This window comes from Pistacia vera, unplaced genomic scaffold (genome assembly GCF_008641045.1).
Source record: "Pistacia vera cultivar Batoury unplaced genomic scaffold, PisVer_v2 Contig507, whole genome shotgun sequence".
Taxonomy (NCBI): Eukaryota; Viridiplantae; Streptophyta; class Magnoliopsida; order Sapindales; family Anacardiaceae; genus Pistacia; species Pistacia vera.
The window spans coordinates 1224175-1238799 of NW_022196343.1; the positions used below are offsets into that span (position 1 = coordinate 1224175).

A 14625-nucleotide genomic window follows, 5' to 3' on the forward strand; every position below is an offset into this window, starting at 1 on the left:
GAGTTGGATTAATTTTTAGAAAGAAATTGTCTAATAACCAAATAAACACATATCCTGTTTTTCAATTTAAATATGATAAAAAGCTACCTAAAAGAGTGAAACAAACAGACATCCTCGGAGCTAAAGATGTTTTAGTAAAGTTGAGTAGTGTTGCGACGCCGATAATGTGCGGTGAGTGACCAGTGAAAGGCCATCGTACACACACTTAAAGATCGGAGCAACTACATACACACACTTAAAGTTATTTTTGTCAGATTCAATTGAAGTTATAGTAAGATTATTTGTACTTGTGTGAGCAAAGAAACTGAAGCTTAAAACCACCCCTCAAGTTTAACTGAAGCTTATATACATACATTGTAAATAAAAGACAAACCCATATGAGATAATAACTTCATATAAAGTTAAAGCATATAATGGAGTAGACCGTTAATTGGGTAAGTTTGTGGAGGACAATGCAGTTACTAAAGCTCATATACATTGTAAGTAAATATTATTCTATATGAGTCAACTCCACCAATTTTAAATCTTAAAACAGAAAGTTCCCACTTATAAAGTTGAAAAACTAATTTTCTCTTTACACCCCTAACAAAGCAAATTAAATATCAATTTTATTTTGCAATCTCTTTTTTCTTCATTGAACCAGCAAAACCCAAGTGACTTTGATTTATTTTCAATTAATAGTAAGAGCGTGATCTGAAAATATAGAAGTGGATTTGGTCCAATTGGGCTTAATCAAGTGAAGGTTTGAGTTCAATTTCAGGTAAAGTCCAGTTAAGGATTTTTAAAGAGGAAGCTGATTTGGTTAAAAAGAGTAAATAATATTCAATTTATCTGTCAAACCTTAACCTCACGGAGTTGGCAAAAGAAGAGCCGCAAAACCCCGCAAAACCCTTTTACCGCATTTTTGTTTCACTTCACTTCTCCACTACATGAAACCAAATTATCAATCGCATTAACACTTTGTGTTCCACAGAAGGATGCCCTGCTCATCCTTTTTCATGTCTCTAAGACCCACTTCTTCCCCCTTCTATATATCCCCAAAAACCCTATTAAAACCCTCTCTCTTTTCCCTTCTTGTTTCCAAAAACCAATGCCTCTCCTTCAGGTCTATACCTCCCTTGAGGAGGCATGCGGTCCTCAGCTGCTCGGGGGCTGCCACTAGAACCCGTAGGTTGAATTGGAAGAACGTTTCGTGGCCGTATTTGGAGCAGCAGACCTCTAATTATGGCCGGTTTGCCTACCAGGACGTTTCCGGCGATGATTCCGATCGTGAATTCGGCTCAAACCAGCAACAAATGGTTAGTTATACCTTCTTCTTTGAATTAGATAATTCGAATTCAGTTTTTTCGGTTTTCTTTGTGTGGCAGTGTTTATTAGTAATTCAAGTTTTGAACCGTTAGAATGAAAAAAAAAAAAAAAAAAAAATTGTAATGAGGAAAGTAATAGTAATTTGCAATAAAAAGAGTAGAACATCTTAAGCCTAATATTGCTTTCTTGAAGTTGTATAGCTAAGTGAAACCATCAAATTGCATTAGCGGTGGTTAAGATTGAGACGTGGATAAGGTTGCTCTCTTGAGTCGGTACATGTCTTTCCGGTAAATGTTACGGGTGAAAAAGAGATTCTGGCAGCATATAACATTCTCTGCTGTAACTTACCTAAAATTTTAGTTTTGATAGAATTATGCAATTACGCTGCTGCTTAAATTTTCTGTTAGTCATCAGTATGACTGGTATGTTGAAATTTAGTTCTCACTTGTGTTGGTGAATGGTGTTTTAGCTTCCTATCTGTTGATGTGCTATATTTCTTATGTGAGATGTCTAACTCGGACACACACACAACCTTGTTTTAATGATTGTCAGTGTGGTTCAACCCTTGATAATATTGATGATTGGAGATGGAAGCTAACCATGCTTCTTCGCAACAAAGATGAGCAAGAGGTTGTGTCAAGGGAAAAAAAGGACAGACGCGACTTTGAGCAACTTTCAGCTCTGGCTACCAGAATGGGTTTGCATAGGTATATTCACTATTTTGGTTTATAGAATCATTTTTGTTGTATTTTTCATATAACTTCTTGTAACATTTAAATATTTGTTGGCAGTCGTCAATATGCAAAAGTAGTAGTCTTTAGTAAAGTCCCACTGCCGAATTACAGATCCGATCTAGATGATAAGCGTCCACAGAGAGAGGTTTTTTCTGGATCCTTATCTTTGCTTTTGCTCTATTGTTAAATTTAGTGTATTTTGAGAATGGGTAATGGAACAAATTCTTAAGGATAATTGATGATAAGATTCAATTTGCTGACCACCTTCAGGTTATCTTACCATTTGGACTGTTAAGAGAAGTAGATGATCATCTCAAAGCTTATGGACAACTCAAATATAGAAATGGGGGATTTTTGTCAGGTAACTCTTTGTCAAAATCAGGTAGTAGTGGAAGTATTGCTACTGATGAAGGACTTTACGAGCAGCGGTTCCCACTTGCAAAGAATAGTGTTGCAATGGAGAGAATTCTCCGGCGGCGAAGTTTGCAGCTGCGTGAAAAGCAGCAAGATTGGCAGGTTCATTTCTACTCTAATAGTTTTATAAATTTCTTCCTGTGTCAGTTATCCTCTCTGGCATTTCTGGTTTTTCTGTAATTTACTTATGTTTGAGTAATATAGAACGTAATTTTTTGTCATTTTATTATTTTGATGGTAAGGATTAAGTCTCACTTGTTTTTAATAGCAAAATTAAATGCCACTGGAAGAAAGCACTAATGTGCTTCTTGTGTCCTTATTTTGTAAAATGGTGCCTACAACATTGCTATGAAGGGATAATTGTGTTGAAGAAATAGAACGACTTTTTAATTTGTTCGTTTGTGTAGCTAGTCTTTATAATTACTCTGTCATTCACAAAGCTACATGTTGTATAATGATATATATATAATGATATATGCTACAGTGGGTTATGCATATAGAGATGATTAATTTCCTTTGCAATGATAAATATATTGTCCATCAATGTAAGACTTTTTTCGGATCAATGTCTCTACCAATCAGTTAAACTTTAAAAATGATAGATGCTATCAGAATGGACTTACTTAAATTGAATTAATTTAGTTTCCGAGAGTTGTTAAAAAAAAAAAAAAAAAAAAAAAAAATTAAATAGAGGAAAAAATTCCTACATTGATGAATAGTGAAGTTTAATTTCAAAGGAATTCAGTTCTATCCTAACAACTACTCCAAAATTGTAAACAAATAAAATTTAAAATTGCCTAAAAATGAGCAACAAACTTATTTTTTCCAATGGCTACATCAACTTAACTCACGGGATCTGCAGATGTGCACAAATCTCATAACTCAAATCTGTCCATATATTTCGAAATGGTTACTCTCTAATTAACAGAAGTTTAATATCACTCTGGAATAATCATCCGAATCAAAACCTTTGCATGTACACACGAGCATTTTTATGATTTTGAGATGTAGCGTTTGCTAGTTTTACAGTGGCTTTTCCTTATTTGGAAAATATCCATCTTCAGTTTAGGCAATTTTTACGGATTTTTAAATCTGCTCCGAGTGTTATTTTCATTTTTCCTTACAAATTCAAGTACAAAGTTTATGCTATATATCATGTTTCCTGTCAAATATTAAATTCAATAGATGTTTCTGATTTTTTCTTAATGGGAATTTTGGTTTGGTTGCTATATTCATGTCTAGTGGTTGTAGTAGAAGTTGTCAATAATTAGTGTGTACTTTTAGTAGTTATTTAGACTTATAGTTAACATGTTGGCAGAACAAGGTTCTCATCTCCCAGTTGTGCTACAAAATTTATATGTTTCATTTTCATGTTTTTTGCCAGTTTTTTGATTTAATGATTAGGATGGCTTTCTGTTTTCCTTTTTCATTCCTCTGAATGTCTCAATTTTTTTTTTTTTTTTTGGGTGAAAAAACATGAAATCTTCTGTAGGAATCTCCTGAAGGTCAAAAGATGCTTGAATTTCGTAGAAGTCTTCCTGCACATAAGGAGAGGGAAGCATTATTAAATGCCATTGCACAGAATCAGGTGAAGTATAATGAGTTTGTTGTTATGAGTGGATCTTGTTGCCTGTTTAGATCCTTCCTTTCCTTCTATCTCTCTCTATATGGGTTTGATGTGTAGAAGAAATCCTTGTGGCCTTGTTTCATTGAAGATTTGGATACCTTAACCAAGCAGGCATTTATTTGTTCCTTCCATAAAAGGGCCATTATCTAGTCATGGCGTTGCCATAGTAAGGGCTCTGTTCTGAGTACGGGCTTTATTCTGTTTAAGGTCCGAATGCATAAAATCATTTTGCATCAACTGTGATTTGATAGATGCATCTACCAAACAAATAATATCAGTTTTGCATGCTTACATAATTTGAAATTGTTACTGATGGCTGATATGCTCATTGTAAAAACATGATTTACTGTTTGCAGGTGGTTGTTGTCTCGGGTGAAACTGGCTGTGGTAAAACCACCCAGCTTCCTCAGTACATATTAGAATCGGAAATTGAAGCTGCTCGTGGAGCAGCCTGCAGTATCATATGTACTCAGCCTAGAAGAATATCTGCCATTGCTGTTTCTGAGAGAGTTGCTGCAGAACGAGGAGAGAAAATTGGAGAATCTGTTAGTTTCTTCTTCTGATATTACTACCCTTGCTTCAAAAGCCCAAGCTTGTTTATGATTTAGATTATTGTGGTATTGTCAATGCGGATTAATTCCTTTATTTTTATTTTTACTTTTTGTCCCTCTTGAAAGGTTGGGTATAAAGTTCGGCTAGAGGGAATCAAAGGGAGGGACACACGCCTTCTGTTTTGCACAACTGGAATACTATTGAGGAGATTACTTCTTGACAGAAATTTGGAAGGTGTAACTCATGTTATTGTTGATGAGATTCATGAACGTGGAATGAATGAAGGTAAGTTAAGAATTCAATAAGTTCCATTTTGGTCTGTGGTCTTGGTGGGATGCTTACCATGGTTTGCACAATTTCAGATTTTCTCCTTATTGTCTTGAAAGATCTCCTTCCTCGTCGACCAGAATTGAGGTTGATTCTGATGAGTGCAACCCTAAATGCTGAGCTTTTTTCTTCCTACTTTGCTGGTGCTCCAATGCTACATATCCCGGTAATTCCAGGATGCTATTTACTATATACTCAAGTGTTAGGAAGTAGTCCCTTCTTTTTTCAATGTTTTAACCAAGTTGTTATGGTCTTTAATTCCCATTCTTTTTCTTCTTTTGTGTATATTCATGATGGTACTTGAGCATTAGCTTGTAAGGTGATATTATTAGTCATTCATATCATTATTTTTATCTTAGTTCAAATGATTTTTTAGTTATTCAATAATTTATTGATTATCATCATCTACCAGTAGTAGTTTATGATAATTTCAACAATTAGCAGTGGAATTCAATTTTTTTAAACTAAAAATTTCTGTCTTTTCTTCATAAAAGGTGGAATGAAGATTTATTATGAAAGGGCATGATAATGAATCTGGCATGAAAGAAAATTAGTTACTTGTCGCACTCAATCACCTCAGTGGTTTTTTCATAATGAATGACCCTATTTTGCTATTTTAAGTCTTTTATAACTTCTTTATTTCTTTACAAGTAAAATTGTATGTCCTCTATATATATTTATCATTCCTTTTTACAATTAACATGATCTGATTGCTTCCTTGTTTTGTTTCGGAGTTGTGCTAATTATTGTTTTCTTCATTCTGTGTGGAGTGTCATTCATTTTTGTGTGTTACATGTTGAAGGGGTATTATCATGGTTATGTTGGGGGCTTGTGAGTTGTAGGTTTGGAGGATACTGGAAATTTAAAAATGGTTACAGCTCCAATTGCATAAATTTCAACATGTTCTTTCTTACTCCTTGTTTCTCTGGCTTTTAGGAGTTGCACATTCTTCTTGGCGCTTATGGTGACTTTAGCCAGCTCTGTATCTTGTGCCCCCTTCCTTCCCTGTGGCCTTTTTCTTTCATGCTTCATCCTTTTATTTTTATGTTATTTTCTGTCTTTGGCGTAGAATAACCATTAAATTAGGATGGTATACTGGTCTCACAACATTATTTTTTCCCCTTATTTATTTATTTATTTATTATTATTATTATTTTTGGCTTGGGGGGTGGGTTGTGGGGTAATTATTTCTGCTTATTCTGATTTCAGGGTTTTACATATCCAGTTCGAGCATATTTTCTGGAACAGATTCTGGAAAAGACTGGATATCGGTTGACCTCTTATAATCAAATTGATGATTATGGTCAAGAAAAGTCATGGAAAATGCAAAAACAAGCTCAAGCTCTGAGAAAGAGGAAGAGTCAGATTGTTGCAGCTGTTGAGGTATGGAAATCTTGTGACGTTAGCTTAATGGAGCATGCATGAAGGATTCAGGTTTGGTTCTCCTTTATTTTGTCTTTCTCTTATACATCTTCCTTTAAACTTGTGAACAGGATGCACTTGAAGCTGCTGACTTTAGAGATTATAGCTTACGCACTCAAGAGTCTTTATCCTGTTGGAATCCTGACTCAATTGGATTTAACCTCATTGAGCATGTACTTTGCCACATTGCAAAGAACGAGAGACCTGGTGCAGTTTTGGTTTTTATGACTGGTTGGGATGACATAAACTCATTGAAGGATCAGCTCCAAACTCATCCTCTTTTGGGGGATCCTAGCAGGGTTTTGTTGCTTGCATGCCATGGTTCCATGGCCAGCTCTGAACAGGTGTCTTCTCTATCTTCTTGTATGTGTATATACAAGGATTGATAATGATGCCATTCATCTATTGCTAGTCGTCTTCTCAACTGATTTTATCTTTTGTTTTTCTGATTCCTTTTTTCACATTGATGCAGAGGTTAATATTTGATAAGCCCGAAGGTGGAGTAAGGAAAATAGTTCTAGCTACTAACATGGCTGAAACTAGTATCACTATTAATGATGCGGTTTTTGTGGTTGATTGTGGGAAGGCGAAAGAGGCATCTTATGATGCACTAAATAACACTCCTTGTTTGCTTACATCTTGGATTTCAAAGGCTTCTGCCCGACAAGTAAGATAATTCTTCTTATAACCATGTGAACATTTTACCTCGTTTACTGAATTTTTGCTGATGTGAGGGGTTGTTGGCTAAATAAAATGTGGGTGGACAGTGGCTGTGCTTTTAATGTTTATCTTTTCTTTACCTAATCCTTTCCTAAACTTCACTCAGCCAGGCCTAAACATGAATCAAGTTTATACTCTAAATTGAACGAAAAGAAATTGTTTTCCTTGGAACTCTTATTATATCAATGTAGCCAAACCTAGGCAACCATTGCAAAAAGAGGGGGGAAGAAAAGAGTGACAGTTTGTGATAGTTCAAATAAGCAAGTGAAATTGGTGTTGACTGGCTTGGTTGTTTAATTGTATGCTTGAGTGTGGGCCATTATGTGACTTTCGTAGCGGCAATGGTGCATCAATGTAGCCAAATCTATGCTTCCTTGTAAACCCAAGATGTAACTTGTTTCAATTGGATGTGGAATTGGCATCTCCCTCATCTAATAGCTTGAAGCTCTTGTCAAATCTAACTATATTCTTTGGTGTGTCCTATGTTGCTTCTCTGGCATCTTAGGTGCTGGACATGCAAGTAAGTGTGAGCATAATGAATAGGAATTTGCATTTGCTTTGATACCACTTTCACCAGACTAATGATTGTCCTTGATCTAAAAACCTATGTTGTGAGGTAATGCAGCTTACCTTTCTTTTAAGCTTATGGCCATCTTGCTTCTATCATTGTTTTGTTGATTTTATTTTGGTTGGAACTTCATAGCGGTTCATTGTCTCCAGAAAGGCTCTGTTTTGACTTCATTCAATGAATATTGCGAGTTCAAGTGCTATCAGTTTTATAATGTGATTACAGTGTGGCAAGACAATCATGTAACTGAAGTATTTTATTCTATGTTGTTTAATTCTTTGTGCTTACTGTAGTATAATTATACATGGGTAGATAAATACTTTGGTTAAGATCCCATAAACTATAGTAAAATTGGAATTTATGCTGCATTTACATCCTATCTCATCAGATCATGAGGCTGAATAATCCTAGCGTTATTCCTAACTTAAAATGGATATTAATTATTTATTATTGTTTTACTTGCCCTTTATTCTAACTTTTTCTATTGCTACTATTATTATTTTATTTTATTTAACAAAGATTATATTTATCATTTTTATCCTTCTTATTTTGTAATTTGTATTTGGGGAATATGCTTCTTTCTATGAAATTTGTTTTCGTAATTGATTCTTTGCACCCAAATTTATTATACAAGGCTTTGTAGTTTTTTGCAGACTATTGTTTTTACTTATTCTGGATCATGGATCTTAACATAATCACTCATCTTCTGCATGTTGTTCTGTAGAGAAGAGGAAGAGCTGGTCGTGTTCAGCCTGGTGAGTGTTATCATCTTTATCCCAGATGTGTGTATGATGCTTTTGCTGATTATCAGTTGCCAGAACTTTTAAGGACTCCGTTGCAGTCCTTGTGTTTGCAAATCAAAAGTTTACAGCTTGGAAGTATATCTGAATTCCTCTCTAGAGCCTTGCAGCCACCTGAACCTTTATCGGTAATTTTCAATTTGCGTTTGCCTCTCAGTACCTGCATAGTTCTGAAATTTGCGGATAAAATAAAAAAACACTATGGTGGCCTTCTTTTTTTGTTTCATTTGTTCCTTCAAGTACTGGATGTCTTCATCGGAATGTGCTATTTTCTTCTGTTATTAGTATCTGTTTGCAATTGCATTTATCAATTGCTTGACTCATGGTTGTTTTGTAGGTAAAAAATGCTGTTGATTATTTAAAGATCATTGGGGCTTTAGATGAGAATGAAAATCTAACAGTGCTAGGTGCTGAACTGTTTCTATCTTCTCAAGCTGTTTCAGTTTAGGGATATTGGTTATTCTAAAAGGACAAAACCTTAAATTATAACTGGTGGCTTTGCAGGACGCAACTTGTCAATGCTTCCAGTAGAGCCGAAACTTGGAAAAATGCTGATATTAGGGGCTATTTTCAACTGTCTGGATCCCATAATGACTGTTGTTGCTGGTCTTAGTGTTCGAGATCCTTTCTTGATGCCGTTTGACAAGAAGGATGTAAGTTTGCTAACATGATTGTCGGTGCAATTAATAATTCTATTCTTTCACTATTATTCATTTCTAGCATTTTTGTTGCTACTTTTCTTTCTTTACTTATATGATGTGTATGCCTATAAGAATTTTGAGAGGACTTGGCAGTCAAGGCTTTTATGTAGTGTGAAGGTTTAAATATTGTCTTCTTTTTTGTAGCTTGCAGAGTCAGCAAAAGCTCAGTTTTCTTCTCATGACTATAGTGACCATCTTGCACTTGTACGAGCCTATGATGGTTGGAAAGATGCTGAAAGGCAGCAATCTGGTTATGAGTACTGTTGGAAAAACTTTCTTTCTGCACAAACTCTGAAAGCCATTGACTCTCTACGTAAGCAGTTCTTTTATTTGATCAAGGATACTGGTCTGGTAGGATGCAATACAGAGAACTGCAATAAATGGAGTCATGATGAGCACCTTGTTCGGGCAGTCATCTGTGCGGGTTTGTTCCCTGGAATATGCTCTGTTATGGTGAGTGATGCACTCATTCTGCATTTGTTTTACAGGTTTACAGTAACATATTTGTTTTCTTATCTTAGTCGCTACATTCACTTGTATTATTTTTTCAGTTGTATTTTTTACTTCTATGATGTTATTTGTAATGCAACTTTAAGTTCCAATGGGAAAAAAGTTAGATGTTATGTATCTAAAATTAGTCAAGCTTCTTGTAGTTGAAAAATTAGATTCAGTTGGCCGATTTCCCCATTCAAATCAATTAATCTGTTTTGGTTGCATATGACTTCTCTTTTCTACTACAGCTGGTGGAAGTATTTACTGATACAATTGTATTCTACAGAACAAAGAAAAGTCTATAACACTAAAAACAATGGAGGATGGTCAGGTGCTTCTGTACTCGGTAATTTCTTGTCTTTCAGCTACTTTGGTGTTCACTTAAGAAATTGTTTATTTATTTATTTTTTTTTTTTATAGAATAATGGGTATAAACAGTTTCAGACTATAGGTTTTCACTTTGATTTTTTTTTTTTTTTTTTTTTTTTAAAATTATGTCATTAAACAGAATTCTGTGAATGCTGGAGTACCCAAAATTCCCTACCCATGGCTAGTTTTCAATGAAAAGGTTAAAGTGAATTCAGTTTTTCTCCGGGATTCAACTGGTATATCTGATTCTGTGCTTCTCATGTTTGGAGGGAGCATTTCCAGTGGTGGACTGGTATGTTCTATGACTTCATAGTTATTTCTCATAGTACTAATTATCCCTGATGGAAGACATTGGTGATTGTTTTAGTTGGTCTTCCTCTGCCACTTTATTTTCTTTAGTGCTGAAACTATATATTGCTTTTATAGGATGGACACCTGAAAATGTTTGGAGGATACTTGGATTTTTTCATGAAACCAGCATTAGCGTATATGTATTTGAGTTTAAAACGAGAGATCGATGAACTAGTTCAGAAGAAAGTAAGTATTAACTGACTTTTCAGGTTGTATATCTGTTTAATTTTTTATGTTGTTATGCTTCCTTATCCAGAGCTTTTGTTTAAATCATTGTGTGGTGTTTAATTTTGTATTTTTCGTTTTCTTGATGCTATGTGTTTGTGGGCAGCTTCTGAATCCTGAGATGGACATGCAAGTATACAATGAACTTTTAATGGCAGTCAGATTGCTGGTGTCAGAAGACAAATGTGAGGGCAGATTTATTTTTGGTCGTCAGGTGCCAGCACCCTCAAAGGAGGCAGCAAAAGTGATGCTTCCAGGTATGGTCTCAAAAGGAGGAGATGATAATTCCAAGGGTGAGCTGCAAACGTTGCTTGCCAGGGCAGGACATGGAGCTCCAACCTACAAGACAAATCGGCTGAAAAACAACCAGTTCCGTTCTACTGTGATGTTTAATGGGTTGGATTTTGTGGGGAAACCTTCCAGCAGTAAGAGACATGCTGAAAAGGATGCAGCTGCTGAGGCTCTGCTATGGTTGAAAGGCGAGAGTCATTCTTCTGCAAGAGATCTGGACCATGTCTCAGTGCTTCTGAATAATAGCAAAAGCAAAAGTAAAAAGAGAACTTAATTCTTGGTGCTAATGGGAGTTAAGCCGACATAAAAGACAAAGGGTGGTACTACATCCTTATCTTTTACTGAGTACTGAAGCTCCTTGTTGAAGTTGCATGTTTCGATGGCATTTTGGGATTCGGGCAGCTGTGGAATTAAGGTTGGAAGAGGAACCGCAGTTCACAAAATCAGGGCAGTCGCTACTGAACTTTTGGACCCTGTTTTAGTAAAAGGGTTAAAATAGTTCTTTGGAGGCAAAAACTGGAGATTCCAACTTACATAACTGAATATACAGAAACTGAATGGGCTTGGCACAAAGTTCTGCCTGTTGCAACAGGTGGCAACTCTCACTTTTGTATCTATTGGTTTCAGTAGGTTGGATATTGACGATATAATTCTTATAGAAGATATGATTTAGCTAAACAGCTATAGAATTTGTATCTGTAAGTTGAAGAGCATACATTGGAAGGTCATCCAAAGTGTATAAGTTATGTATCATAGGTTCATGCTCATACTTATTTTCAAAAGCAATCGGTTTTGGATTGTCATAGACAACAGGGACTGGGACAATGTTCTATGTATTCTATACTTGTACATAATATTTTTCTCGGATTCCCTGTTCAATTGCTTCAAATTTGATTTGAATCCTCAAATCTTAAAGAGTGGATGTCTTCCATGGAATAATCTTATTTTAAAACAGAGTTGAAGTTAGATTTGCAACATTGGATGGTGATGATTTTTACTTTAATCATTCTGTTGAGATGATACCATGTTACATTACTTTTCCAAATAGTTTTTGATTTTTTATTATCTTGTAATGTATGAGTATAGTTCTAACTTACTCCTCGGTCATTATGTTTGATGATAATTTAAAAATTTACTTCCACCTAAAGATTCAAATGTCTTTTAATTAAAAAACAAGGGAAATAAGAAAAAAATATAAACAGTATTATTAGTTAATTTATTACTGATGCAAAAGCTCAAGAACTTTTAACAAAGTACCTCTAAACCTATTCAAATCAAGCTGTACATTTTGTTTCTCCATGTAAACTGACCTAAATACTTTCCATCCCTGTTTTCCTATTGAGGATGGATCCTTTATTACTTGATGGTCAATTGGGTATTGTTGTATCAAACTACTCTCTTCAATCTTAATCTTATACTCCAAGTACCTCACGTTCATTCGCTTTGATGGTTCTTCATAATCTGTTCTTGCCAACCATTCAAACCCACCAAAGGGAATAACTTGAATAAAAACTGCTTTTTCAGGAAGAAATATCATGTTAGTCAAACCAGCTCCATGAACTCCCAAGAACACATCACAAGAGTTCACAGTTTCCGCAAATCTTGAAAGGTTACTTTCAGCTTCTGTTACAACTACTTCGAAACCAAACTTTCTTCCTATTTCAGCAATCTTATCTGTATTGGTGAAAGTTCGTGTTCGCTTTCGCGAAATGATCAGAAGTCGAGGTTTGATTTTGTTTTGACCATCCTTCAGTTTTATTGCTGTAGCTTTCTTCAATGAATACGAACTTCTAATAAACTCCGTGAAGTCCTTTATAGAATAAGGAGAGGTTGAAGGATCAATATGCAGCTCTTTCTCATGGCGTTTAAGGCCAACAATCCCTCTTGGAAAGCAATGAATATCCTTCTCTTTATCTATGTCGATGATCTCATAATTGGACAAGTTTCTGAGTACATTTTGGAACTTATTAATCCACCATGGATGTTTGTCAGTGACAATAAATTGTACTTCTCCATTAAACTGTCTAGAAGTTATGTAGAGTGGAATAAGAATGTCACTGAAGTCATGAAAGTGGTTTCCTGAATATCCTCCACTGGAGAAAACTATTGCTGGAATGCTGTGATTTTGAGTGCATTGTGGAAGTTGACGTTGTTGGACACTTTTTACTGACCATTCCTTAGCGCGACTCATTGCTACTCTGTCATATTTTCTAGCATATGGTCTGATATTCCATGAGCTATTCGCTTCATGTGTTGAAGAAAAATATACAGTGGCGGAGCTTCCATCAATCCTTATATCATTGTTGATTTCGCAAAAGTCTGATCTTTCTGTTATATTGCAGACAGGTTCATCTATTTTCTTGGGGATAATATCTGAAACTCCATAAATCAAGATAAAAATGAGTCAAGTCAATAATTATAATTATATATATATATATATATACTTTTTATAGTAATAAATTTATTAAGATAGAAAACAAAAATTACCCTCTATCGGTTGAGAATCGGTGGAATCCTTGAGTCGTAGGTGGGAGGTGCTTGTATCTTTGACTATCAGCATCTTGAGATCACTAACATCAATAGATAACCGCAAGTTCACTGTGAAAGAAAAGAGGACATGTATTGAGATTTGGTCGAAAGATGTTCAAAATAGCTGAATTAAAATGTAGAGAAGCAACAATGTATGGTTGATAAAATCGTAAAAGATAGAACATACAAACTGGTAGAGGACCCAAATAAGGCTTAAACACAGTGCAGAAGCTCAATACAATAAGGAAGCAACAAAATATTGCAACGTATCCCAACTTCTTCTGCTCATGCTTACTAAAGCTTCTAGCAAGTATAGAGTCGTACATCGTTTCCTTTGTTTAATTTCTTAACTTTTGCATATACAAAACCTCCCTTTATCTAACAAACAATATGCAAAGAGGCCAAGGTTATATCTATATATATGTGTATCTCAAGTAGCTACTACTTAATAATTATTGGACGGCGAATCAAGATTGGGATACCATTTTGTGGATAACAGGAGAAGGTTGGGGTGCATTCTCCTGTGATTTATTGCTTCTCACGTATGAAGTGATTTTATAGATTCTAAAATAATTAAGAAAGGGACATTCCCATTGACTGCTGTCATTATTATTTCACATTGATGTTATGTAATTAACTAACTCCAAATTCATCACTAAAATGAAGCCCGCAGATTAAGCAATGAGAAAGGGTTAAACTGGGACGAGAACATTAAAACTTTGCAACAATAAATTACTGATTCCGGAGAATGTATGAAATGAAGGTGCTTGGACTGCCGACAATTGTTTGTTCGACGGTGAGGAATACGAATACGTAGCTTTGTTTGGTAGAATGAGACATTTTAACAATCTTAATTTGACTGCAAATTAGCGTTTTGTGGGATGCATGATGAGGACTGGTTTTTTAATTATTGTTTATAGGTGGCGTGCGCCTTAAATTAATAGATTGTTTAAGTTAATTATATATTTATTAGAAGATTATGTTAATTGTTCAAATTATAGATAGCCGAGAGAAGTTAGTGCATTGCTATCACAAAATAATAAAATCTCTACCTCCCCATTTGAGAGATTATTTGATACATTCACCGGCATATATACATTCTTTATGGATTATGTTAGGTGAATTCAAAGACATCTTCTATACCTAAAACTTTTTGTAATTAAAAGAATGGTATTGTCTAAACTCTTACAAGTGA

The 14625-nt window shown here is 35.0% G+C and overlaps 2 protein-coding genes across 2 annotated transcripts; one reads left to right on the forward strand and one right to left on the reverse strand.

Moving 5' to 3' along the window:
* Nucleotides 1-860: 860 nt before the first annotated feature.
* Nucleotides 861-11801, forward strand: LOC116105947 (DExH-box ATP-dependent RNA helicase DExH3). The gene is made up of 19 exons (XM_031392305.1): nt 861-1298; nt 1861-2015; nt 2100-2187; nt 2313-2558; nt 3949-4044; nt 4440-4628; nt 4761-4920; nt 4998-5128; nt 6172-6345; nt 6456-6728; nt 6857-7051; nt 8397-8600; nt 8810-8879; nt 8977-9125; nt 9318-9626; nt 9952-10011; nt 10174-10326; nt 10461-10571; nt 10717-11801. Exons 1-19 carry the CDS (start codon nt 978-980, stop codon nt 11173-11175), a joined length of 3543 nt encoding a protein of 1180 aa, XP_031248165.1. The 5' UTR covers nt 861-977; the 3' UTR covers nt 11176-11801.
* Nucleotides 11802-12120: 319 nt separating this feature from the next.
* Nucleotides 12121-13814, reverse strand: LOC116105949 (alpha-1,3-arabinosyltransferase XAT3-like). The gene is made up of 3 exons (XM_031392306.1): nt 13618-13814; nt 13389-13499; nt 12121-13274 (listed from the first exon to the last, which is right to left on the reverse strand). The coding sequence occupies exons 1-3, from the start codon at nt 13754-13756 to the stop codon at nt 12121-12123; spliced, it is 1404 nt and encodes a 467-aa protein (XP_031248166.1). The 5' UTR covers nt 13757-13814.
* Nucleotides 13815-14625: the final 811 nt, after the last annotated feature.

Coding starts and splice junctions, on each gene's coding strand:
- LOC116105947 (XM_031392305.1), top strand. CDS start 978: ATGCCCTGCTCATCCTTTTTCATGTCTCTAAGACCCACTTCTTCCCCC. Junction 8,880..8,976: donor TGAAAATCTAACAGTGCTAG/GTGCTGAACTGT, acceptor GTGGCTTTGCAG/GACGCAACTTGTCAATGCTT. Junction 10,012..10,173: donor GTCAGGTGCTTCTGTACTCG/GTAATTTCTTGT, acceptor GTCATTAAACAG/AATTCTGTGAATGCTGGAGT.
- LOC116105949 (XM_031392306.1), bottom strand. CDS start 13,756: ATGTACGACTCTATACTTGCTAGAAGCTTTAGTAAGCATGAGCAGAAG. Junction 13,500..13,617: donor TTTGGGTCCTCTACCAGTTT/GTATGTTCTATC, acceptor TTTCTTTCACAG/TGAACTTGCGGTTATCTATT. Junction 13,275..13,388: donor CGATTCTCAACCGATAGAGG/GTAATTTTTGTT, acceptor ATGGAGTTTCAG/ATATTATCCCCAAGAAAATA.